The following is a 27,788-nucleotide window of genomic DNA, read 5'->3' on the forward strand; positions in this document are numbered from 1 at the left end:
TAGAAGAGATTCAGGGTAGACGTGAGGAAGAAATTTTTTACAATGAAGGTGGTGTAACACTGGCACAGGTTGCCCAGAGAGGTGGTAGATGTCCCATCCCTGGAGACATTCCAGGCCAGGCTGGATGGGGCTCTGAGCAACGTGATCTAGTTGAAGATGTCCCTGCTCATTGCAGGGGCTTGGACTAGATGCCCTTTGAAGGTCCCTTCCAACCCAAACGATTCTATGATTCTATGATTGATTCTAAAGTTAATTCAGAGCTCTAGCTATGAAAGATTCCTCATGTTCAAACAAAAGCCCTGAAATGCATTCATAGGCTCATGGATATGTAGCAAACAGGGCAGTGATTTACTGCAGTTACACAACACCACTCTCTCGATGGGCAGGACAGCCCATTTTCAAATAACTCTCTGCTGCACAAATGCTTCCTGGTGATGAAGAAGGCGTGAATGACTCTAAAAAGTGCTGCAACAAAAAGGCATTTACTCACTCAGGTGGAATTTCCAATCCAATTTTTGAACAGCAGAGCAACTTTGACACTACTGACACTACAGTAGGCTCCAGAGTTTCTGGGAGAAGCTCATGGCAGCACAGGAGCACATGAGCAACCAACCATGTTGCATCAGATCCAAAGCCTATCCAGCCCAGTGTGCTTTCTGCAGCTTTGGCCATAAGCTGATGTCCAGGAAAAGCAGGAACAAGGCTGCCAGGTATGACATTTCCAACAGTCCTGGGCTGCAGGTACCACAACCCCATCCATTGCTATTCCTGTCTATATGTCTTTTGCCAGTATTTGCCCATCTTTGAACTCCTGCAGACTTCTCACAACCACAGAAGGAGCTTCACATTCAGTGTAGGGGTCCAGTGTGTTACTGCAAGTACTGAATGGCATGTAGGAGGAGGAAAACATGATTGGTACGAAGACAGGCCAGAGCTTTAAGACTATTAGGGCTTTGGAATAGACAGTTGGAGTCAACCAACTCTAGGTATCTATTCTGACAGAGGTGGATTTGTCCCACACTGACACTAAACAAAGAATTAAAAAGCTCAAAAAATGAAGTTCTGACTACAAAGTTAGTATTCTGAGTTATTATGTTTGGAAATTATTGCAGGTCCAAACAAATCCATTCCCTTTCCATGTCCACAATTACTTGAAGAGAGCATAATGAATTAAAATATTCAGAAATTAGGCCCTGTGCTTCACACCTAGCTGTGAAACCCACTATGGCAAAGTGAAGGGTTGGGCACAGCTGAAGGGGACTCCTGGGGGGTGCGGGCTCTCGCTGTCTGCTCACGTGAACTTCATGCCAGGTGAATCTAACTGATATGAAACCAGGGATACGAAGTTGCTTCTCAAGACAAACTTGGCCTTACCGGTTCAAACAAACAAAAAAAAGGGAATGTTGCAGCTATATTTCCTCTGCTCCCACTGAGTCTGTATGCTGGAGCCTGGTGCAATGTTTATATTTACGGTGCAACCATCAACAGAGCCAGTCTGCAACACCAACATGCAATGGAATTCTGCAGCATACAGTTGTGTATGTTATCATAGGTTATCATGGGTTATCACAGGTTACCGCAGTGCCCTAGGCCCGAGGAACTCTTTCAATCCACCTCTTGCTTTCCCAGCACACTGGGCCCAGGGTGCACTCATTTGCAATAAGTCCGTAGGGCGCACACCTCTGTAGATTGCACACATGACTAGTGGTGACCATGGCTGTGGTTTCAGCCATTCCAGCATTTTTCATGCCCACACAAATGTGCAAGTGTCCAACTGCAACTGCCTGATGGTTACACCTCTCCCTACCTCCTTGCCACCTACAATATCAGTGACCTCAAGAAGTGAATGTCTTATGCTTTCAGATGCAACAAGGTCATTGGTCCCCCTTATTAACTTGATACAGAGAGAAAATTGAAGGTTTTCTTCAATATATTTTGCTTCTTAATTGTGCATTTGAATGTAAACAAATATTGAAAGGTATTTACCAATCCACTTGATGTCCTTTGTGATGTGCTTTATGATTGGCAGATAAAAAAGTTACAAATCAGTCATAACAGTTTCTGAAGTAAAGCATGAAATAAAAATCCCTGTATCTACTAGCTTGCAATAGAAACATCATTCCTCACTCATGCTGAAAAGTCTTCAGTTGCGAAGTGTTTCTGTGGAAAGCCCATCTCCTGTGTGTGCGACCACATTTCTGTTTATTATTATTATTGTTATTATTGTTATTATTTCTGCTTTTATTAATCTGAAGCCACTCTGCAACCCGCAAGGCGAGGAGCCACAGGTGAGCACATACAGCCTGAAACAAAAGAAAACAAAACCCCTGAAAAGAAATCCGACCGAAACCCCGAAGGTTTCGCTCGCGATAACCACCCGCACCCCTCCAATCGGCCGGGCGCATCTTGCCCTCCCGATACGGCCGGGGGCTGACACCGCCCCGCGGGGACGGGACCCCCGTGCGCGGTACCTGCGCACAACGCACCGCGTTGCGCCCCGCGAAGCGGATCACATCGGGACGCGCCGGGGCCGGGCAGGCCGGGCGCGGGGTGGGGCTGAGCCTCCGCGGGCGCGTCTCCGCGCAGAGCCGGCGCCGCGGCGGGGCGGGGCAGCGAGGGGAGGGGACGGGCGGTGCCCCGCCGCGAAGGTGGGCGGGCGGGGCAGAGCAGGCGGGGTGTCCCAGCGCCGTGCCCGGGACAGGCATTTCTCAAAAGGAGGAAAAAAAAAAAAAAAAAAAGTAATTAAAGTCGCCGCTGCTGCGCGCGGTCCCACCCTCCCCACGGGCCGGCTCCTCTGGCTGACGGGAGGGGACAGAGGGAGACGGCCCTGCCGCGGAGACGCGTCACCTCCGGCACCGCCACCGCGCACTCGTTTGCTCGCCGCGGCAGCACAGACGGCGGCGGCTCCCCCTGTTCCGCGCACCCCTGCGCACCATGGTCCCCGCAGCCCCCCGCCTCGTCCTCGGCCTTCTGGTGAGTGAGTGGGGGGGTGCGGAGCGGTCAGGTGGTGGTGCGCGGCCGCGGCGCGTTTCTTCTGCCCTGTTATTTGCTTTTCCGCGGGTGCGCAGCGCAGAAGAGAAACTCTGGGGGAGTTGATCTGCGGCTCTTTATTCCCAACAACCTTTCGCGAGGGGCGCGCTCGGGTGCGGGCGCAGGAGCGGCCGGCAGCCCGTGCCCCGCGCAGGGGAGCGCGGTGGCTGCGCGGCCTTGGGGCGCATCTCCGGGTGCCGGAGCCGAGAGAGGTTGTGGCGGGGCGGTGGTTCAGAAAAGGAAGAGCACCAGTTGGTGGTTCGGTCAGTTTTCGGACTGGCGGTCGGGTGGATTTTGGAGGGTGTCGTGAGGTTACGCCGTGGACACATGCTCTGGTCGTTGCTACTGTTTCTGATTATTCACAGGAAAAATTAAACAGCAGTTAATTTCATTTAAATCTCCCCCCGACGGCTGTCGCTTTTCCATGGGAAGTATTGTGCGTATGGTGTGGAGTGGCTTAAGCTCCTCTGGAAGAGTTAGCTGTGTCTTGGACAATGTCAGCGATTTCCTTTACCTTCATTTTGCTGTATTTGTACATAATTATTAGCTACAGAAAGGCCATTGTCGGGGAAAGCGGAGGAGTTATTTCTTTTTTTTTTTTTCTTGTTCAGTGGATGAGTGAAAGTGATTTGTCTTCTGTTTCTTACCCACTTTCTTCCCTATTGCATTCACAAAAAGAGGGCCGATGGTCGTTTTAGCCTGACAGAAAAAAACTCAGTAGTGTTGAAGCACTGAATTTATTATTTTTATATTAATTATATATGTACATTTTAATGAAAGTGTTACCATTCCAGACACTATGCATGCCTGCCTTTGCTAGGATATTAATAATGGAACCCAAAGAAACCCAAGCGAGTTTACTCATACATTTAATTAAACACACACACACCAAAAAAAAAAAGAAATAATAAAAAAAGAAATTCTCCTGTCAAGTAGGAAAAAACGAAAAACACCCAAACCCAGAAAAACTGCTGAAGTGTCTTCTTTGTATGACGTGAAAGGACATCACAGCTTATTTTTGCCTGGTGTTTCCTTATATCGTTATATGTGCAAATAACCACCATTTACATTTAACTCCTCAATAGTTCTTCGTGCTGACATCAAACTGGCTTGGCATTACTATTTCAAACTTAGATGTCATTGATTCTTAAAATATCTTAGAACAATGTAATAAGATGGTGTGATTTTAATAACTTAATACAATGTCTGTCAGGAGAGAGTGTTTTATTAAGTATCTCTTAATAAGAAAAGTGTCTACTAATATATAAGCAAGGATGTTTAAATTGTTTTATAGACAACATTTTTTATGTCTCTGTATATATGTAAAAACACCGTGAAGAGCTTTTATTCATGTGGTGCAAACACAGCATGTAAATTGCTTTAATACAAGATCAAATTCCACATTTCAACTTAATTTTTTTAGCTGATAATAGTTTTTCTGTAGGTTCCTAACTCCTTGAAGATTTTAAAGTATTTTTGTTTAAATATTTTCTTAATAGGCATCACAAGTATTTTTCAGATTTTCCATTAGCTATTTGCTTTTTTATACCTTTAATCCTACAGGTATGTACAGAATAAAAATTACTTTCTTTTTGCTAGACTTTAATCCTTAAAAGGGTGAATACATTTAATTTTATTTCTCTCTTTCTTTTTTTTTAATTGGCTATGTGAGTTTTGGATTACAATTTTAAACATCAGGATAGAAACAAGGCAAGGTCAGGACTAAATTGCGCTGTGCTGAGGAAAGTCTTTGTACCTCCGTATGATACTTTTTATGAAAAGGACTGGTTATCTACTACTCATTTGAATTTTGAGGAGGACCCCATTTTGTAACTGGTTATATGGGAGTGGACTGCTGTGATACACAATGCTTTATTTATGTCATATCTAATTGCCGAAGCTAGATGTAATTAGTTTGTTGAGAATGTACTTTGAACATGTAAAGTGCTATGTAAGTGCAAGTGTCGTCATGTGGTTCTAATAAGACACTTGTCCCTTTAATGTTGAGCATCACCACAGTTCTGCTGAACTGGGTGTTGGTGGATTGAACCTTAATATTCAGAGACGGATTTAAATTGGCCAAGAGTTTTGTTGAAGGGAGTGCATGGCAAAGCTGTATTTTATCTTTACACTACTAAAGTAATAGTGTAGGTCAAATCTTTAGTGAAAGGGAAATCCTGCTGTTTGTGTCGGTGCTGCAGTAATTTAGGAAAAAACCCACAAACCATGGACAGATCCAGGGGCTATAGTCAGATCTTGTTCTCAGTTTGGAATTTTACATGCTGTGCTGCCTAGTACCTGAATTTTTAGCTGAATTGTGCTTTCTGTGTTGTCTAACTGGCTTGTCTTAAACAAACCAAAGTTAGCTTCAATGAGTGACGATATTATTCAAAATACCATGTGATTTTTTTCTTTTTCCTGATTTCTAATTTGTTTTCTAGGTACTGAGTTTGTGCTGTGAAGCTTGCAAGAAAGTAATTTTTCATGTTCCTTCTGAACTAGAGGCTGACACATTAGTGGGCAGAGGTGAGAAACTATGAGATCCCTATGTTAACAATACAACATTGCACCTTTGCTGGAGATGCTGTTAACAGTGAAGGAGACTTTTTTTTTTTTTTTAATGGAATGAATGGATGACTGGACAGCCAGTTAAACAGCTGGATCAGCCTTTTTATGAAGGATACGCCCTGCGTTTGTTACGGATTTGAACACTGGCACCGTGCATCCATTTGACTTTTGCGCAAGCAGCTATTGTCAGCTTTCACTATTTATTTTAAAATTAGAACGGCAGAGTTCGATGTTTTCAAAATTCGGAGTCTAGGGCTTAGTACTGAAATAAGTGGCTTAATATTCCAAAACACGCCCATAACCCTCAGAGTCATACGAAGAAGTCATTCGGATAATGGAAAATAAAAGAAGAGAAAACCCACACAACCAATCACCCAGAAGCTGAAACATGAAACATGGCTGTGATTTCTCAGCAATGCTGGGGCACTCAGGACACGCAGGGACAGAAGGAATCGTGCAGACCAGAAAACATCCCATTCCTTTTTTTTTTTTCAGACCAGTCTTTGAAAGGCAGCTTTTAAAGGTGTGGTGTAGGAGCTGCTATGGGGTTCTGTGCTGCCTGAGACTGAATTTGAGGATTCAGAGTTGCCCTATGTGTGTTCTAGGACAAAGAGGCGTGTATTCCAAATCTGAAATCCTACTCAGTGTTCCTATAGAAGGAACAAATAAGGTGGCTTAGTAGTTCCTGACAATACAAGTGCTCAGAAAATCTAGCTTTAAAAATGAAAATTAATTGACCTTACTGTTAAATTTTAAAATGAAAGGTTGCTACAGCTGTTTTAAGTATTTAGCGTGTTCTCAGAGATGTTAGCATTTCCCTGTGTAAATAAACTTGATTTATATAAAAACAAAATTCCATGTTATTACAGTGCTATGAAAGAAATTGCAGAACATTGAACTTTTTTTTTTTTTTTCAAACATTTAACAAAACCTTTATAGCTTGAATGAGATTACTTAAACATTTATTGAGAAAGCATGTTATATTTTGCAATGATGCAAGGTCCATACCTTGACAATAAAATAAGTGAGAATTTTCCTGGTTGTTTTAAGATATTTTTATATTTCTGACTTGTGCATTGTATATGAGAGGCTGTAAAGAAAAAAAGATCCCACAAAGCTATGGCTAACTGAGCATAATGTTGACTCACATAACCACCAGAAACAAAATCTCCAGTCTGGTATTTGTGGAAATGCAGTGCTGTAATACGCAGAAGTATGAGACACTTTTAAGTGAGGCAATGATATTCTCTTTAATACTAAATTTTCGTTGTACAAATTGACAAGAGAGAGTAGTGACTGCTGCAGTGCTACAGAAAGTCTAGGAAACGTCTAATTGAGCAGTTAAAAGAAAGTCTTAACAAGAGGAAGGAAGAAATTGCATGATATTTAAAGTTATCCTTCCCATCAGTTCTTGTGTTCTTGAAAGAGAAGTGAAATTTAGTTTATTGAAAATATCATCTACATATATGGGGTAAAATTCTGAATCTACTCTGGGAATTTTGCCATCAGCTTTCATAGAGCAATGCCCTATCCACTGTGGTAACATAGGAGAAGTACTGAAGAGTTTTGATTTTGGGAACATTACACTGACACCTCTTGTACTCTGCAAGGGTCATTTGTCTAGAGTTTAGGTCCCTGGCCCTCATCTTTTTCAGGGTGTCAGGTCATTCTTAGTGCTGTGGTCCTACTGCAGGTCATTATGCTTACCCTGATTTTACAGAGTGATGAATTATACCGATGAACCAAGTTTAGTGAAGTGTATTTAAGTTTATTTTAGCCACAAGTCATAGCAAATGCAGTAAACAAAACAAAACAAAACAAACTTGAGGAGTATGCTGAACTTACTTGGTACTTCTATAAACTGCATAGGTTTCTATCATGTACATATTAAAAACCTGCCAATCGTTTGTTCTAGAGTTAGTCTTTATCTCTCCCATCTGTCTGCCTCATAATTTAAAGGTCTTTGTCCTCCTAAGACTATTAAATCACATAGTACCAGTCACTGCTTTCCTCCTGAGGGCAGAACTTCCAGATGTACTATCTCCATTGGGCATTTGCATTAATTCATCATCTTCACTGATTTTGTGGGGCATGGAGCACAAGGCAAATGTAATAGCTACTGATCCAATAATGAGCATGTCTACAATGTTTTTTTTGCATTTAAATGTATTAGTTCATCTCTGATACTTCAATTATTTTACTAGTGTAATAATGTCTTGAAAGATATACATGATGCACCTGTGTCCTTTATGAAATGCTTATGAACACCAAAGAGGCAATTCATGTAGACTCTGTAAATTTGAGTGGACAAATGGGTTCTAGAGTCTGTATTTGTGATACTTAAATACGGAAAGAACAAATGTTTGAAGACTCCATGTGTCAGTAAATATAATTTTTACTTAGGGAACATTGTTTTTGTTTTGTGAGGGATGTTATTTTTTCGCTGTTTGAGTTATTGTCTGAATGCTTTTTCTTACAGTTGATTTGAAAGAATGCCTTCCGTCTGCGGAGTTCATCAGTTCCACTGATGGGAACTTCAAAATTCTAGAGGATGGTTCTGTGTACACAACATCAACTATTTCTTTGTCTGCTGAGAGAAATAATTTTACCATATTACTTAATGACATTAAAGAACATGTACAAAAGAAAATACATGTTAGCTTGGTGAAAGAAGAAAAAAAGGTGAGCCTCTAATATCAACCATACTTATTTGACATACTGTTTTACAGAGTACAGCTTCATGCTGGGTAGTTGTAGCTGAATTTTGGAATTCAAATAATCGGGCAAAGCACTCTGATATAGAGTGTATTTTTATTGTTGATTACTCTGTTGCTTAAGTCAGCAGACGACCCTTCTGAAACGGGAACTGATAGCCAGGAACTTAATCAGGTATATCAAGAACCTTAAAAGCCATGTTTGAGGAATCAAAGCAGATTTTATGTGTGGAAATTATAATAAACGAAAAAACTCTTGGAATACTATCACAGGTATAATCAGAAATGGAGACCTTGGGAAAAAAAAAAAGGTCAGTGAGAAAACTGGAGCAGAGGGAAAAAAAGATGGTAATGCAGGACAGTAGTTAAGCAAAAATATACACAGTTAAGAATATAGCTGGCTATATTCTTACCTGTCTTTTTATCTTCTAGACCAGGCATGCTAGAGATACAGTTCTCAAGCGAACCAAAAGAAGGTGGGGCCCTATTCCATCCGTTATGATAGAGAACTCACTGGGACCTTTTCCGCTACAAATTCAGCAGGTATATTTTATATGGATCCTAATTTTATGACACAAGGTAGTTTTGTATGTGACTTTTATAATAAGAGAGGAACAAAAGTGAGCGCTCATATTTCCTACTGATGCCATTCCTGCTATTATTGCTGTGTCTGTTCTGTCCTGTTCATTGTATATCTGTGATCTTGTAACTGAAATAACTTGGGGTCATAGTTATTGGGGTGAACTGAAGATGGGAAAGAGTTGTAAAAAGGAGAGTGACATACTATCAGAAGAGAGCTCTTTGGCCTGTAGATCAGTGGTGTGTAATAGAAAACAAACGAACAAAATATACAACCCCATACGAAGCCTTGCCTAGAAAAAGCTTTTGTAGACACAGAGTGGGGGCAACATTACCCACACATCTACATCCTTTCTGGAGCTCGAGGTATATTCCTCTACCACTGAAGACTGAATGTGGCCTATATTATTAGGAAAAGTACTTACTGTAAGAAAACAAGTAGGCATGAAAGAGAAAAGCAAGAACTAAAGTTATCATAGATCCATCTAGCCCTCTCTAGAGAGTAGCTGGTAGCTGATGTGTAGAGACAAGTGTAATAACAGAGTCTGTGCAGAGCAATCATTCTTTTACTAATCTTACCTTCCTCACTTCTAGCATTCAGTAGGTAAAGCAAGTATTTGGGGAGGAGAGTGTTTATAAATAGGTAACTGCTGATGTTACCTCCTCGGTGTTTGTAATGAGATGGAGAGAGGCTATCTGAATTGGCTTATCTCTGGACTGTAGTCTAGGTGGTCTCTTTCTCTCTGCTTTGCTTTTTCTTCTGCAGTTGCAAACCAAATTCTCAATGAGTGCACTAAACCAAAATCTCTTGAACAGGGACAGAAATAAGAAGCCATCTGTATCTGAATGTGCCTTGTATGTGCAGTTTCCTAGAGAAAAAAGATTTCAAAATAATTTTTTATGCACACCATTATTTCTTTAATTGTTCCATAGTCCTAAACACTTCTGAGTTTGGATTAACTACCCCTTCTCATGCAAACACATTATAAAGGATGGCAGTTACATGGCAAGCTCTTCTCTTATCCTGTGAAGTTTAAGCTGCTAAAGAAGTAGATGAAGTTTGAGGTTTGTTTTTTGAAGAATTTCTGCTTGTGCAAGATTTAATCATGAAAAATTGAAAAATGTATTAGAATGATGCTGCTGTTTTTTCTTGAGCTTAAAAATGTGTTCCTTATAGGTCCAGTCAGACACAGCTCAGAACTACACCATTTATTATTCTGCAAGTGGACCGGGAATTGATCAAGATCCAAAGGGTTTGTTTTACATAGAAAGAGAAACTGGAAATATCTTTGCTACTCGTGCAGTAGACCGTGAACAATATCCAAGCTTTCAGGTACAGGCCTAAATTATGTAAATATAATTAGATCTTTTTATTTCTGTCATGCATGTATTTGAAAGCTGGATTACAGGAGAAACCAGGAGCAGACAGGATCTGGAATCAGCTATCTGTTCTGAGTAATATCTTTGGTGGTGTAGAGATGAAATCAGTGACAAATAAAGAAATAGCTGATCATTTAGATCTTAAGAGGAGTTTCACTTTTCACTACACCATAAGTGTAGTGAGCTAGAGGGTTTTCATCACGTTTAGGAAGAGTTTGAAGTTATCCCAGAGTTTTTTAGGGAAGATTGAAAAGGTCTGCCTAAAACCAAAATCATGAGAAACTCCAGACAGGTTTGTTTTTTTTGGCCTTTCTTTTAAGCTGTTCAGCTTTGGTATTTTGTTAATAAGGTACACTGCTCTCTCTACTGGCTGAGAAGTGTAAGAAGACAGTTAGTAGAAACAGATTCTGTTACTGCATTTTATTACATTATGTTGGAATGGGTAAATAGTTTTGCTGTTGTTCTTGATTTTCTTTTAAATAGCAATATTTACATCTGGATTTTTGGTAAGGCTGAGATTGTCTCCTAGACACCTGGAAAAATGCATCCAGGAGAGTTGGTAAAAGTGTTTGACAGAATTAGGGGGGGAAAAAAAAAGTGATTCAAATACCTGTAGTGTGAGGAATAGAAAGGGGAAAGACTGGGAAGCATTTTAAGGTTTTGTGTTGCTGTCCTCATAAGACACCAGTCACTTCTCCTTCCATGTGGCTGAAGAGCCTGGTTTTGAGAAGAGCATACTTAGCATGCTGTATTTCATTTTATTGATTCCTCTATTGAACTAAAAGTGTAATAATACTTTGTGTTGCTTAAGCATGAGGCAAATTACTTAATTTATGTTTTACAGATCATTTGCTTTGCAACCACTCCTGATGGTTATTCACCAGAGGTACCACTTCTGCATACAATCAGGATAGAGGATGATAATGATAATGCTCCGTATTTTACACAAGACCTTTTTGAGTTTTCTGTCCCAGAAAATTCCAAACCTGGTAAGACTTGTGAACTCAGTTACCACTACTCAGCTCAGTTACATACCAGTATGACTAGGCATAAGCTTGCCTTTTAATAAATTTCAGTAGGATTTCCTAATGAGTGTTTGTTTACAGCAAAGGCTGGATTTGCAAAGAGCAGCTGAAGATTTCATAATGATTAGAAATTCCAAAATACTATCTCAATCATAGTGAAAAGTATTGTGTAAAAAAGTTCTTAAAAATTGAGATGATTTAGTGTTCCTAAAAATATGGAAGAGCTTCAGAACATTATTCTTATAGCTTTATCCAAAATCACCTATTTCCATAAAATGTTTTCATTGACAGAACGGCAGTTTCTAACAAATTAGATTCCTAAGCAACTAAATCAGTGGTTTTCTAAGGTATGAAATGCCTTTGATTAAGCTTACAGTGTTTAAGCTGATACACTAAGGGTAGGATTTTTCCTGGGGTGGCAGGGAGAAGGTCTTCTTTTTCTGCACATACCTGTAAAAGGCAGGGGTTTGAGCATTACTGCCTTCACGTATATGTGTAAGAGAGGACAAAAGCAGGGAGAAGCATGGACCCCAGAGAATAAGGAATGCCAAAGCCCTGGTTTGCCCTTCCTCGCTCATCTCCTAGGCTAGGAGCATCACCGTGGGGAAAATCTAACTTGTTTCACAAAAAAAGGAAGCAAAGCATCTTCCCCTTTGCCCCCAAACACCAGTTGCATTTCTTTCTCTGAGCTGTTCTACTTCTTACTGGGTGAGTTGCTGATTTAGAGTGAAGTTTCAAAACCACTTGGGCTATAGGGATGAAGGACAGCAGTGGTTCCTGAGAGGCGGTACTGCAGCTCAAACTGTGTCAGAAGGTGCTGAAACTCCACCTCATCCCCCCCAGCAACTCCTCTTCAGCTGTGTTTGGGATGCTCAATTAGAAGTCACTGTCAAAACCACTGAAATCTAAACTTTTAATATTTCTTTTGGTTATACTTTGTGACAGCTGCAATAATTACAGCTTTGTCTAAGAGGGAGAAATAACAGCCAGAGGATTAAAATAGACAATTTTACACTGCTACTGTATTTTCACTACTATTTACTGTGTTATCAATATTATGTTAATTTGGAGCTAAATGATTGAATAGCTATTTTCATGTATCTAAAGTAGAAGAGCCCATTCAAGTAATGTTTGATTATTTACATTTTTTCTGGAACTAAAAGTTGCTGTATTGTGTTCACAGGTATAATTGTTGGAAAAGTGACTGCAGAGGACAAAGATGAGCCTTATACTCTGCATACTGCTTTGAAATACCGCATTGTGTCACAAAATCCACCAATACCCCCAGTGTTTTCTTTACATGGTGACACAGGTGTCATTTCTGTAGCATCACCGCAGCTGGATAGAGAGGTGATCTTTCCTGAAGCATCTTTACCTGTCATCTAGGGCACGTAGCCTCTTAACTCTGAATTGCTGGCACGGAAATCACCAGATAAATAATTTCTGGTTTTATTTCCCTAAGGAGCTTCTGAAGCTTTGCAATGTCCTGTAATTGGTCCAAAGAGTTTCTGCATAGATTACCATATTCTAGGTAATCTTGGCAGGGGCCCTCCATCTGCTCTCCTATTTGACCTATGGGTCAAAAATCCTACAGATTTTTATTCTTTGCCTGTTCATGAATCCCATGAGCCACCTAATCAAGTTCTATTTGAGGTGCTTCTTGCTTCCTTACAGGAAAGATGAGCCAACTTTTCTGGAAGTAGTCTGTCATCCTGTACTCAACAGAAATGCCTCCGATATCTGAAACCTAAACAGCAGTATAACATTTCCTAAAATTAAAGCACAAACCATTATTCTTATCAGTGACTGTGAGCATCCCCATGACTACTAAGGAAACAGTAACTACTGAGGGAAGAAAAGCTTCAAAAAGGAGTCCACTACCTATCTTTTAAAGATAAACTTACCAAGCTGAACAGAACATTTATATCCTTCACCTGAGAAACGTAACGCTACTTCCAGGCATCCAGAATGGGAGTTACTGTCTTGATTTACAAACTCCCTCATTTTGTGTCCAGTTCCCCTATCCCTGGATTGTTTAGGTATTAATAAGGCTAAAAAAGCCTTCTGATCTTGTGAGTCAAGTCAGGGATTTAAGTGGGCTGCTTATCAGTGATCACCTTGAAACTGCTAAGGGCAGTGACTCCTGTGCCAGACCCTGGGGTGCCTTGTCACCTATAGTCCTGACAAAGGCAGATGGCAGCACTGTTTTTGACCATCCTCACTGAAGTAAGAGACATGCACTGGCACGCAAAATATGTGTTTTCCAAAACTTCAAGTATTGGAAAATAAAGCTGGCATTGTGAGAAGCTTTATTTGATGCAGGATATGGTGTACACATTTACTAACAGATGCTGAATTCTGTGTTGCTTAGCTGCTGAAAAATATTTTGCTTGTTTTCCTTTTGGAACTATAGGAGAAAAAGCCTCAAAGCTAGTTGCCTCATTTTGTAGGGAAGCATTGAATTTAGGGCAGAGTTGGGGAATGGGAATAAAATATTTAGTTCTACTCTTGTGTGTAACTATGTGGTTAAAAAAAAAAAAAAAGAGTATGTCAAACTTCTGTATGGTTTTATTAATCTTTTCAGGTGGAATCTGGATACCTTTTGTTAATAGAAGCAAGAGATATGGCAGGTCAGCCTTTTGGTTTGTGCACTACAGGAACAGTTACTGTTAGAATTGAAGATACAAATGACAACGCACCGTCCTTTAGACAGACACAAGTAAGTCTTCATAAGTTAATTGTCTGTAAAGAGGTAAAAAACAAACAAAGACGACTATTTTTAACCTCTTTCTGATTTCTTCATGGGCAGTCTCTCAGATATGAAGCCTGAGACAGTTAATACAAAAATAAGACATTTGAGAATGCTCTGTTGCTTGTGCTGTTTGGTAATGAGAGCTGTTGGTATATTAGATATTTTGAGTCATTTGCCTTGTGTCCATTGGGAGAGAGCTGACATGACTCACTCATTCACCTCTGCTGCAATGCATAGTCTTAGAAATCCCATAGTATAACCATTTTCAGGGAGGGGACACTCCTAAGCATTGTCATGATCTTGTTACCATTCACCAGCTTTTGGCTACTATGTATTGCAAAATAAAGTGTTAGTGTCAGTGAGTAGATGCAAGGATTTTCACTGAGATTTTCAGTGCTTTTCCAACTTTTTTTTCTTCTACAGAAGTATTACTTAAACCACTTCTGGTTCACCAATAACTCAGCCTTAAGGTTTTGCTTGTTGCAGCCATCTGAATTATTCAGGGCAGAGTATGTCTCAATAAGCATATATAGAGCTCAAATACTACAGGAGATTTTGTAATATGAAATTTATGAAAGATAATTAATTATCTATGAGGAATACATGTACCTTATCCTTTCCACTCACTACTGTAGAGTGGTAATATTAATTCAGATTCACTCTTATCTATGCTTATTGAGCTTGTACAGAATAGCACAGCTCTTTAAAAAGATTAAAGAATAAGAAAAATCCTTTCATCCTTTGCCGTCTTCATAGACATGTATTTCACCCTTTTTGGCTTTTCTTCAAATTCTTGTGGGTTTTTTGTTTGTTTATTTATTTATTTATTTATTTATTTATTTAAGTTACCCCGATACTTTTTCTAATGCTCAGCTTGATCATATTGTATGTGAATTAGCATCTATAGCTGATTTAACTGGGGGAAACTATGCTAATTTACCTTTCCTGGAAGAAGAATTCCAGACTTAATTAAATCGGTGATAGTTTGAGTGTACAAAGGAGCTGAGATTCCAATTGTGCTGGCAGGAAAGGTTTATTCTTTCACTTAAGATGTGAGGGAGGAGTGGGAGAAATATGATAATGCATGAAAACAAAATAAATGGTTACAGTAGCTTGGTAGATTGACTCTTTGGGTTTAAATAGTCATATTTAAATACAGTGTTCTTCAGTGCGGCATCATGGAACAGTATTCTCTGATTTAAATTTATTGTTTTTTTGCACACTCCAAGTATGAAGTACGAGTGGAGGAAAACAGAGTGAATGTAGAAATACTGAGAATCCCTGTTGTTGATCTCGATGAACCTCGTTCGCCTGCCTCAGGAGCAGTGTTTGAAATTATAAGAGGAAATGACGATCGGTCCTTTGAAATTACAACAGATAGAAACTCAAATGAAGGAGTACTGTGTGTTGTTAAGGTAAGTAGAAATAGAACTGCTAGAGGAAAATTTGTGTGTCTTCAGGTGTTGCTTTTAAAACCAATAATCTAGAAGCCTGTCTTTTTTTTTTCAAAGAATATCTGTAACTATCATGCGAATCATGCTTTCTTCCTGATCTGAACTCTCTTCTAGAGGAGATTGCATAATACCAATGAGGCTCATGTGATACATAACCTACAAATCTCATATTCCAGACTACTCTTCAGTTTTGTGTGTGCAGAATTCAAGGAGTTCCCTTTGGTTTGTCATTCCAGAAGAACCTGAAGCTTTTGAAGTTGTTCAGAGTTAGGGATGTAACTGAGGAATGCGTCATGGCTGGCTTTTTAACAGAAACAGGAGTGTGTCACAGCGGGGGGAAGGGTGAGCACCTCCTCCAGTCTTGTTCTCTTCAGGAGTTGATTTAACTTACTGACTCAGCATAAAACTCTCCAGGTTTTATTTTGCACGGTAGTGACTTCAGGTTTGCTTGTCTGAGGTGTGGGGGAATCCACATACACATGTGAGTTTCTGTTAGATTAGTTACTTGTTATATGCCATACTTTACAGATGTGAGGTAAAAAGACCACTGTGGCTCTACTTCAGCATGTCCTTTTGCCTCTTCATGCCTCTTTTTCATTATCTGATAAAACTGCAGTAACAGGTACCTTCTAAGGAGCAGAGAAGATTAATGTTAAAATTTGAAGATGTAAATTGTAAGGGTAGATGTGCCAGTTCATTTTTTTTTGTTTTGTTTTTGTTTGTTTGTTTGTTTTTGTTGCTGGTAATCATTAGAGTTTTTTGTAAAGCTGTGTCCCTGGTATAGTAACCCAGTTGAAATTTCTAATATTTAGTATTATGCTGTAGTAGGCTAGAGAGTATTATGACTTTAGGATATAAATAGCTCTCTTAAAGGCATATGACAACGTTGGAAAAGGTTTCAAAAGACTAAGTGATAGATACTTACCAACCCCACAAGTTCAGATGTGTTTGCCATAGGTGAAATCTTACTAGGAAATAAATGTAGGTGCTAGTGGGAAGTGTGATTGACTTGTGCTGAAAAGAAAATATTTGTAACAAAAAATAATGGCCAACTAGGTACAGAAGGAGAAAATCCCCCACTACATGTAATTCTTATCTCAGTTCTATTAGTAATTGACTGTCAGAGTATTCACCTAAAATTTTACAGTGTTGCTGCTTACTTTATTAGGGATAGTTCCTCAGGTTCTTTTTTTTGACTTAGAACTTAACGTGGTTTTTGTTTTTGTTTTTTTTAATTATGTCCCTTTCTTGTGTCTCTACCTGGATGTTCTAGAAGGATAGTTGACTTCTTTTGTAAATAAATGTGGTACAGTTGTATCTATTTCATAATTGAGCAGTGAAAACAATACCAAGTTTTGTATTAGTTTGAAGAAAAAAAAACAACACCCCACCTCTGTTACAGGGACTGGACTATGAAACTGCCAAGCAAAGGGTCCTGGTGATTGCAGTCAACAATGAGGCACCCTACATGCTGGCACCACATTCACAACAAGTTTCCCAGAGCACCAGCTCCGTTACTGTGCATGTCATGGATGTGGATGAGGGGCCGGTGTTTAAACCCTGTCTCTTACGCATAGACGTTAAAGAATGTGAAGACATTGGGACAAGTATTGGGAGATACGTAGCAGAAGATCCAGAGACGGGAAATAGTGAAGGCATATGGTATGAAACAACACTATCTGCTAGTTTTTTTGGAGTGGAGCATGGATGGGATATGGGAAGAGGGAAATAGTTGTTGATTGTATATATATATCTGTGTGTGCACACGTGAGTGTATATGAATACATGTATCTATATATGTACATGTATGTATGTATACATATGTATTTGAGATCTTTAAACAAACAAATTATTCTTGACAGCTACCGGATAGCACCTGGCCAATGTAATTGGATCAGCATAGATGAAAAATCTGGTGAAGTCAGAACTGTTAGAGTCTTGGACCGAGATGTAGCAGAAATGAGACAAGGTCAATGCAATATCACAGTCCTCGCAATAGACAGAAGTGAGTACTAAATGTTGTCAGTGTTCTTTGTGATCTATAACAAGATGCTTATGAGCAAGTTTTGTGTGGGCACAGGTATACTGTTTTAGACCATAGGCCTACCTAGTCCATTGTCTTGTCTTTGGAATAGCTCTGTCAAATGCTGAGGGAATTTTATACAGCAGGGAAAGCATTTAAGAAATTGAGGCTCTTATTCTGAGTCATCCAGGTTCTGTGATTGGTCACACTATATGCTGCTCAGGTGACAAGCTCTTACAAATTGCTCTGATTGTAAAGGAAGGGTTGTACACTCAGATTCTCATTCTGAAACAGTTTTTTGTTCTGATTTAATGTGAACAATCATCTATTATTTTTGATTAATTTGGGTGTATGTATTTATTGTAGGAAAAGACATAGTTTTGCCTCAACGACATGTGGCCAAGAAGATTTAATACGACTTTCACTTCCCAAATACTAAATTTAGCAAATGGATTAACAAAGAAAAATGTTAGGCTTATAGATTACACTTTTAATTCCAAAATATGTATTACATTAAAAAGGAAAAATGGTCTGTTTTTATAAATCCAATGGCAGGATTTAGTTTGAGCCCTTATGTGCTTAAATACCAATGGGAGTGAAGAGCAGACCTTTGGAAGGTGGTTTACAGCTAAAAATTCTGACTCCATCCAAATCTCGCATATTAAAATTAAATGTAAATAAAATGAATTTAAATTGTTTATCACTTAGTAAACATGATATGTTCATTTGCAGTCAGGTATCTCTAGAGAAATTTGAAAATTAGACTTGATGTAATTTCATTGGAATGCATATACAAGCATTTCCCATGCCTTTATTGGAAAAAATGTAATTAGGAGGGAGAGCTCATTCACTTCTTTCATGTAGACTTTGGTGACATAGTATGTGTCACTACTGAATCATGCTACTGCATGGTGACTCAGAGAGAAGAGGACAGAAAGAAGCCCACTGTTTCTGAAAGTGTTTGTGTTCCCAAGGGAAAGCATAATTTATTTTCTGCTTCCAGAAGTGGAAAGGCTGGAGACCTTCTGCTTTTAACTCTCTGTTTGGCTTAGCATCCTTTGCCCCTGATTTATGGGCTCTTTCTTCTCTTATCCTCCTGTTAGAACAGTATCTGTCTCTACACAGATACACATGCTCAACAAAATACAATGTCTGCACATGCAGAATATGGAGCTCTGGGAGCTGTTGATCTGTTCCACAGCCAGCCAAGCAAAGAGAAGCAGCCAAGAGAGACTGCGGGAAGTCCTTCTCTCTTTTTGGCTAAATCAGCAGCTGCTTTCCAACTTACTTCTAAAATTGGATACTACAGTTGATGATATTTCATTGTGAAAGTTTGGACTATAAAAAAATACGTGAATGTTAAAAGTAAGTGCTAAAAGGAGTTATTTTTGTCGCATAGATGGCAAAACAGGCACTGGAACAATTCAGGTTGTCATCCAGCCTGGGAACAAGAATTACCCACGAATCTTGAAAACTGACTATATAATGTGCAGGGACAGAAAACCCATCTGCCTTACTGCACAGGATGGTGACGCATCTCCTTACAGTGCACCCTTCGTATATCGCATAACTGACCGTAACTTGGCTTCCTCGTGGAAGATAACTCGACACAATGGTATGTTGACTTCCTCCTCCTCACTTGACTGTTGGTTGCCAGAGGAGGCTTTGCCACCTCTGCCTTGGGTGGGCTGTAAGGATAAATTAGATGAAAGTATGTTGGGAATCGGTGTGGTTAGTGGGACTGACAAGGTAGCCTTGATCTCTAGTGGTTCCTCAGTTTCATTGCCCACACAGGAGATAAGAGTATGCCAGGAATAAAGGGCAACAGTGAAAGTATTCTTTACCTTGACCAGTTTGCAGAAGATAAGAAGGCGGCACTGTTGGCATCACAAAGACAAGGAGAAGGATATGATATTCTGCCTTTTAAAGCCTGAACAAGAATCTGTCCTAGCATCATTGGGTCAGCAATCAGCTGCTGTCTGAAATTATGATATAAAAAGATTAGCTGGAAAACAAGAACTGATGTAATACATTGCATCAAACCCTCTGGAAAAGGAAGTATACACTCATAATTCGTAAGAGTGAAATTGGTAATACTCCAAAGAAAAATACAACTTTTCTTAGGCTGATATGGTCAAGGACTGGAAACTGAAACTTTACTTAAAATTGATTTGAAGCTGACTAAAAATATCCTGATGTTTGTTTTTTTTTTTTTTCTTAGTACTGCAATCAGCCAGCACGTTTTTGGTAAAGCTGAGCTGGGTGAAAGAAGACTTTACTATCTCCGTTAATATATGTTTACGTTAACTTTTATAATTTTGGTAGGAGTAGATAAACGATTTATTACAATAGGAATAATTGTTTCATGAAGGTTGCTAATATAGAAAGTTACAGCTGATGGTGGTTTCCTAGTGGGTGCCAGATGATAGCAATAAGAACAGCAGGTACATTTGATACTGTGTTGTCATGAATTAGCCTGAAAAGAATCTGATTCCGAAGTGTTCCATCAAACGTTCACCAATGAAAGGCAGAAGACAGCAGTCTGAGAGCAAAGACATCTGAGAGTTTTAAGGTTTATATTGGGCGAATTGAAAAAACATTTTAGATGGCACATGCAGTTTCATATACCTCATCATGAAGCAACCATTATGTACATCAGTGTCTATCTTGTACATATTTTCACCCTTTAATGGCCACTAATCATTGCCACTAAGCAGGGCAGCTAACTAAATGAATTTTACTTCCTACTGGATATAGATGTTCTCAGTGACTATAGCAATTTATAGCTCTTTCACTCTTTAGGTCTATTAAGTTTATGATTAATTATTCCAATCACACTGCTAGAAGTCCTTTTAGTACATGTCAGTTCAGCTGATGGTTCTTTACTAGTAGGCCCAAATAGTGTAATTTCATATAATGAACCGAATCAACTTCAGAGTTTCAAATCACATGTTGTCAGAAGTATGTATAAGGTTTGCTTTTTTAGTTCTAACATTTAAAAAGTGCTGATAGTATAAATCCTTCCAAGATGTAGTTTTTTGTCAACACATTTAAGCTAGCTTTAAACTAGCTAATGTGGATCTGGTAGCAGTATAGCTGTGAAAGAAGGGAAGATGGTGATTACAGTTGCATTTGTGACAGCAGAGTTTCAGGTATTGTTAACACTAGATCTGGTTTTGTCTTCCTTTTTTTACAGATAATTCTGTGTATCTTTCACCAAAGGGTGATATTCCATTTGGAATATATGATATTCCTGTAAGTGTGACTGATAATGGAGGAAAGGTAGGAGAGACCCATGTAAAAGTTAACTACTGTGATTGCATGACTCCAACTGAATGCAATGGTAGTACCCGAGAGCTTCGTGAAGGAAGCGTTACTCTTGGCATATGGGCCATCCTTGCAATGATCTTAGGATCACTGTTGCTGCTGTGTAAGTAGACTTGTTTTTTAACATAAAATACAAAACACTTAATTTTAAAATTGAGAGGACCTGATTAAAACTTGATTCAAATGTTTCTTTTTTTATTCAAGCAGTTGCGTAGCCCTCATGTATCTGCTCTGTTTGTATCAGTGTCACAGGCTTCTCGCTCTCATCTTGTCCTGTAGTTACTGTGTGTGGATTTTTGTTTATTCTTTTAAGTATCTTTTATGTGAGATGTTCTGTGTGTTCATGTTAGCAAGGCCAAAAAAACTGCATTCAGCACTTGAAAGGAAAGAACATAGGATTTGTAGTGCTTATCAGATCTCATCTTGAGGTTAGGATAGCAAAAGTTTTTTGTGAGGTTAGTGCTGGTTTTAGGATGCACGTTTTTTGTTTGTGGGAATGCTGACATCCGTTTCCTAGAGCTTTTTGTGGCCTTTCTTATTTCATGGGTTAAAACATGGACTGAGACACAGGATTTCACAAGGGATTTTATAAGAGCCAGCATGATGTTGAAGGGCAGGTTGGAGACTTCCACAACAAACCAAAGCCTTGAATACATGTTGTATTACTGGAGTTGCCCAAAGACTAAACAGATTCTTAGCAGCTTAATATTGCTGTTAACCAGTGAGGTGGTGACAGTGGTATGTAATAGCAAAGTCAGATCATTTTTTTTACCAGAATCAGACATAGTCTGACTAATTACCAGAGGATATACTACAGCAATAAATCCTTCAGAGTTTGTTTTTGTTTTTCTTTTTTTTTCTTTCTTTTCGATTTTATCTGGAATGATCAACCTATCTTGCCCCTGTTCAGTCTCAGCTAACTGTTCTTATTCAGGCAGATAGAACACTGGGACCTGCACGTGTTCTGAAGATTAGATAGAGCCATGCTTTATCTAAGCAGCACAGGTACCTAAGTTTGTGATACAGCCTGGAGGTGGAACATTCAGATGTGGGGACTGTGTGAAATGTCAGCTACCTTTTTGTCACTGCCTCTTTGAGTGCACCCCTTCCAGATAGAGCCACTATTTTATTGTGGCTAGGTTTTACTGTGTGTATCCTCTGCTCAGTGCTGTCACGGATGTCTTCTTCCCATCTGCCAGTGGCCTGCTGGAACCACTGATGCAGATCTGGCTGACAGCTGATAGCTGCAGAAGCTAAATAAACTTGAAAGTGGCTCTTGGCCAATTTCCACAGAAGTCTATATGTTCAGAGATCAGATTGCTCGGTGGGCGGTTAGGCAGAACTCTTCTGTTCCTCCTGGGCTTCTTTATTTTTAAGCTGTCAACTTGAAAAGAGAAGGAAAGAGTGGTTCTCTGAATGAAATGTTTAGTCCTTTGTTTAGGAGAGGTATTAGTTGCTCATGATTTTTTTATACAAAGTCATTTCTGGCTGAGTCTCCATGACAACATGAAGTAGTATTGTAGGAGGAATAAGCTGAATACAAGGAATTAAATAAGATTGTGCTGTAACATAATGCTTGAAATCCTCCAGGGTTCTGCTGACCTTTTCTGGGAAACAGAAGTTTCTGGTATTGGGACCTTTAGCTTGCATATTAGTTCCTTATGATATAATTTGATGTCTGCTTATTCATAGATGAAAAATGTCTTATGCTTACAACAACGATGTGCATAAGACATGATTTTTCATGTGGATTTGGTCTAATCTTTTTTTTTTTACTGTGAAATTTTGCAGTCACAGTGTTTTTATAAAGGATGCTTGCATTTCTTTCAGGGAAACCAAGATGAATTTTAGAAGAATGAATTAGTTCAACAGTTTAGTGAAAACTCTGAATACTGTTTGAAAAAAATGTACATATGTACAGTTTGAGTATGGGCATTTTTGGAAAAAAATATTTTTTTAAACCATATTTGATGCTTGAGTGTTTAAAAAAGCTAATACAACAAGAGTAGTTATCTAACAGAAGTAGATACCATTATGAGGTAATAGTATCTTCCTCACTGATTTCCTTTCCATAGTAATCCTGATCACAATTTGTGGCTGCTGTGGCACTGGGGTAATGCACAGGCATGTGACTGATGATTGTGCCAATCACAATTTAATAATTTCGAATACAGAAGCTCCAGGAGAAGAAGTGATGGTAAGTCACCTGTTTACTTCACTATAGAAGCATGTAATTAAGATATCCATACCATTTTAGTCTGAAAACGGGACCCTCTGCAAATAAGTGATTTAGTAAAGGGAATAAGCAATAAATGCACATATTGTTGGATATGCTTTGCTATTTAACAAGAATTTGAAAATTAGTATTTTAGGCACAGTTGGTAGTACCATATATATTTAAACATATCCTGTAGTTATTAGCCCAGCTGCTTAGAGTTTTTCCAGACTTCAGCTGTTTGGTTGGAACTTTCAGATGACTATTTTAGTCATGTCAGTCATTTTCAACAATGAGATCAGATGGAAATTTACTATTTTGTCTATGTTGAATGTATGTTTATGGAAAAATGTTATTGCTTTTCCTTGGAGAAGGATTTTTAAATTTAGCAGATAGCTGTTGTAAAATCAGGTGCAATTTCTGCCCTTCCCCTGAAAAAAAGACCCCAAATACAGTTGATGTTTTGAGCCAGTGGAAAAAATATAATTGATTAGTCCATGTTTGTGAAATATGTAATTGCTTTTGGCATCTAAACTTTAAGATTCAGTCTACCATTATCATATTCTAGCCTGGGACTGCATTTATACACAAAGATTAAGCTCTTCAGACTCTTCCCCTTCTCCTCTACCCTCCACCATCTGACTTTGCCCTCTGCAAGAAAAGGAGATTAGTTTAAAGCCCATTGAGTTTACTTCACCTTGAAAACCAAGAAATCCTAATGGTGACAAGTGTTAAATTTCTTGTTGTCTATGAATCGTAATGCAGTGCTGTTAAAAACTGATAGTGTAGTTTTTCATTTGTGATCCCATACTAGTTTTTCCATATTTCACGCGGTATGCGGACTTAATGTGTGAAGAAACAGAATGAAACTGATGCATATGACCATATACCACACCTAATGGGTTACAGGTTGTTGACTTTGAAAACCAAATGTTATTTTTACATGACAATTTAAGAAACTAGTATATGGATTATAGTACAGCTTTCATTGGGATAAGGATTCAGTTTTTGTATCTCATATCGTATTTAAAGGCACATTTTCCTCCCCCACTTGTCATAGTATCCTTTCCAAAGACCACTTATTCATCTTTTTACACTAATTACTAAGGATAGCTTTTTGTTCAAGATATCACAGTGCAAAGCTGGAGGCTTTCTAGTTTTCAGTATCGACATTTCCTGATTGCTGTTTCATCTTTTGAATTAAAAAAAAAATGGAGGGGGGGGGGGGGCGCACAGAGATAAACAAAGAAAAGTAATGGTATCCCCACTTTTTTTTTTCTTTTTAGGATCATAATATAATTCCTCTACAAACTACAACCGATCAAGGAGGATATGGAATAAAAACAGGAGATCAGCAAACATTTGAATCGGTAAAAGGAAGAGGGCATACCTTGGAATCGGCCAAAGGAGGCGGACATCAGACTCTGGGATCAATTAAAGACGGAGGAGGACAGACTATGATGGATACGTGTAGATACTCCTACTCAGAATGGCATAATTTCACACATCCTCGTTTAGGTGAAGTAAGTATTCTGAAACTTTTTTTTTTTTTTTTTTGAGTGTAGGTTGTGGTCAGTATATACAGACTTTTGAAGGAAGACAAGTGTTTGTGCTAGAAAGGTGGCTTTCTCTTTTTGGTTTTGTTTATCCTCTCCTTTGCTCCCCTGCATCCCCTTTGGAATATTGTCCTTTCAAAAAGTCACACTTCACATATTTAGACATCAGTGTAAATCACTTTTCTTGGCTTAAACTATAGACAGTATGCTATTTTTCATGTAGAATATTTACTTCTTTAGAATAATTACTCAAGCTTTTTTGATATTTTTCTGAGAATGACTGTTTGCTTTTATCCTAACTGCTTGCTTTGTACTAATTGAAACCTGATACTTAGCAATGGTGCGGGAGAGAATGCGCAGCATTAGAAATGTAGTTGCTCCATGCTTTGGAGATCAAAAACTCTCACTAGTTGCCTGACTAGTTATGTGTAAATCAGACTTTTAATACTGAGTGAATTTTAGTTGCTTGACAGGTTATCTAAACAGGCTCTTCCTCTTTTATTGTTACCTACGTGGTTAATAGAAATGATTTATTTATTAAATACTTCTATTTTGTAGTCTTAATGATATAGACCAATCATGTGCATTTTTTGTATGTAGGAATCCATTAGAGGACACACTCTGATTAAAAATTAATCAATGAAAGGTAAATCAAAAGAAATTATTTTTATGCAATATGTTTAGGATAATCAATTTAAGAAAATAATACAGTGTGTTCTGTTCCTATGCAGAAGGTGCACCTATGCAGACAGGATGAAGAGCAGAAGCATTCTGAAGATTATCTTCTTTCGTATCACTATGAAGGAAAAGGATCCTTGGCTGGCTCTGTAGGCTGCTGCAGTGATCAGCATGAAGAAGAGGCACTTGACTTCTTAGATCAGCTGGAACCCAAGTTTAGGACATTAGCAGAAGCATGCGTAAAGAGATAAATGTGCTTTTCACAGTGCTGAAAAAAGACCTGTAAATAAGTGGCTGTCATACTTTTGTGATATTAGGTATTTTGGAATAGAGGGAGAGAGAAGTTTATCAAAAATAGTATAGGCTGATGTAACTAATTCTTACTTAAAATTTACAACTATTTTTTTATCTCTGCTAGACACATTCCATTGAAAATAACGGATTCAAAATGATTTTTCTTTAGACTATGTTAATATAGTGAAGCTAGTTTCTACTTAGATTACCTTTCCTATTCTTTGTGATTACTCAAAATGCAAAACTTGGTGTTGCCCTTTTAATTAATTATTCAGCCTCAAAATTTTATTGTATTTGGCTTTGGAGAAGGAAAGCTTTTTAACTCACTGTTTCTTTGTTTTCTTTTAATGCTGTAGAAATAAACCAAAAAACATTACTGGTGGATATCAAATACCTTGTTAATTTTTAACTTAAATGAATTGAAATACAAAACACTTCTTCATTTTTCACATTAAAAATACTGATTAATACATTAGAAACTTTTATATTTTGATTGAAAATTAAATATATATATTGTATATATGTAAAATAATATTCAAAAATATATTTTTCTCCTAATGGGTTACCACCCATCAAACTTGCTATCCTAAGGGATTATGGCGTCACCACATAGGGTATCAGCATTGTATGCGAGTATATATTTTTCTTTTAAGGAAATAAAAGATTTAAAACAAAATCAGGAAATGGGGTGACTATTGTAATTCTAATGAGTGCAAGACAAATCTCATGTTTACTTCACATAAGTTTGTACCTCAGTTCCTTGTGAGTTTTAACACAGTATCACTGCAGAAATGATGAGCATTGCCAAGAGTTTTGTTCAGTGTAGCTACCACTACCTTTTTTACTTGCCTTGTTACCAACTTCATTAAAATGTTTCTTTCTGTAAGTAGAACTTCACAGAAAATACAACTCAAATGGACTGAGCATACACTGCATTAATAATGTGTTTTAAAAATAGCTTTATTTGAGATGCAAAATTACACAGAGTTAAACTATTTTGAGTGTTTATGTGGTGGATGTAGAGGTATGCATTTACACAGATCTCTGGCAGAAATCATCTGGATCCCATTTGTTGTTTTACTAGATTAAGCATACATATACACTATATATATATGAAAGTCTGAAATACCTTTGGCAGATGACAGTAGTGAGACCTGAATACTGCCATAAGCTATTTCTGGAATTCAGCCTCTGCTTCCCAGGTTTCCTGTGTTTTTCATATTTGCACTCCTGGTTAAGTAGTCTGTCCTCTGCAATCTGGGAATTCTCTTGTGCCTTAAAAGAATTGTCTTCCTGCCTATCAGAAAGAGAAACTTGTGCAATTACTTATTTCTGTTGTTATAATTCTGCTTTTATGAGTTGCTTTGTAAACATATGCTTTATGGAGATATTTTTAAAAATTTACTATAGCTAATGATCTGTAAAAGGAACTATTAGTAACAACAAAAAGTCACGCTGCTCTAAATTTCAGTGTGCATCTGCTGCTGACTTCCAGTGGTTGAAGTTCATTCCACACAGGTTACGGTCAGTGAAAACCCATAACAGTATAAAAACTTACCCAAGTTATAAAATAGTACTTTTGAAACCTTCCATTTCACACTGTAAATGGGCTTCAGACTATTTCTGATAAGAACTAATTGTGGTTAATAACTTTGTGGACCAATGTTAAATATATTCCATCATTTGAAAGTGGTGATGAATTCATCCAGAACTGGATACACTGACAGTGGTAAGAGCAACAGTCACCAGCAGCAAAACACCAGATGAGAACCAAGATGTTATGAACTTACTTGATTTTAAAAATGCATGCTAACAGTACTCATCTGGACACTACTCTTTATCACTAACGTGAATGAGTTTTGCTGCACATGGGCAGGCAGATCTGGGGCTGACGTGGGCAGGATGGCTCAGCTGATGCCAGTGGGGCTGTGTTGACTTTATGCCAAGTGAAGATCTGTCCGCAGTGATGTCCTTACTTCTTTGTGTCTTTCATCTTTATCTTCAGTTATTTGCTATACACTTTTTAAGGTAGTGTTAATGTCTTCCCCTCCTTCCTTTTAGTGTTTGGTGTTTTCTTTTGGTTTTTAAATTATATAAAAATCCTATCATTCGGAAGGACCTAGGATAAATAACAGAATGCACTCTTGAAAATTACTTGAGGGATGGCATAGACAAATCTCTGCAAATATGTTT

General features: G+C 38.4%; 1 protein-coding gene across 1 annotated transcript; it reads left to right on the top strand.

The window, feature by feature from the left end:
• Positions 1-2,729: 2,729 nt before the first annotated feature.
• LOC309436576 (desmocollin-1-like) lies at positions 2,730-25,590 on the top strand. The gene is made up of 16 exons (XM_082045853.1): positions 2,730-2,973; positions 5,472-5,556; positions 8,078-8,280; positions 8,745-8,855; positions 10,069-10,224; positions 11,116-11,260; positions 12,480-12,646; positions 13,881-14,015; positions 15,278-15,463; positions 16,905-17,164; positions 17,365-17,507; positions 18,925-19,140; positions 20,722-20,955; positions 22,928-23,049; positions 24,354-24,590; positions 25,355-25,590. Exons 1-16 carry the CDS (start codon positions 2,935-2,937, stop codon positions 25,550-25,552), a joined length of 2,637 nt encoding a protein of 878 aa, XP_081901979.1. The 5' UTR covers positions 2,730-2,934; the 3' UTR covers positions 25,553-25,590.
• Positions 25,591-27,788: the final 2,198 nt, after the last annotated feature.

Source organism: Streptopelia decaocto (assembly GCF_964273445.1).
Source record: "Streptopelia decaocto genome assembly, chromosome: 2".
Classification (NCBI taxonomy): domain Eukaryota; kingdom Metazoa; phylum Chordata; class Aves; order Columbiformes; family Columbidae; genus Streptopelia; species Streptopelia decaocto.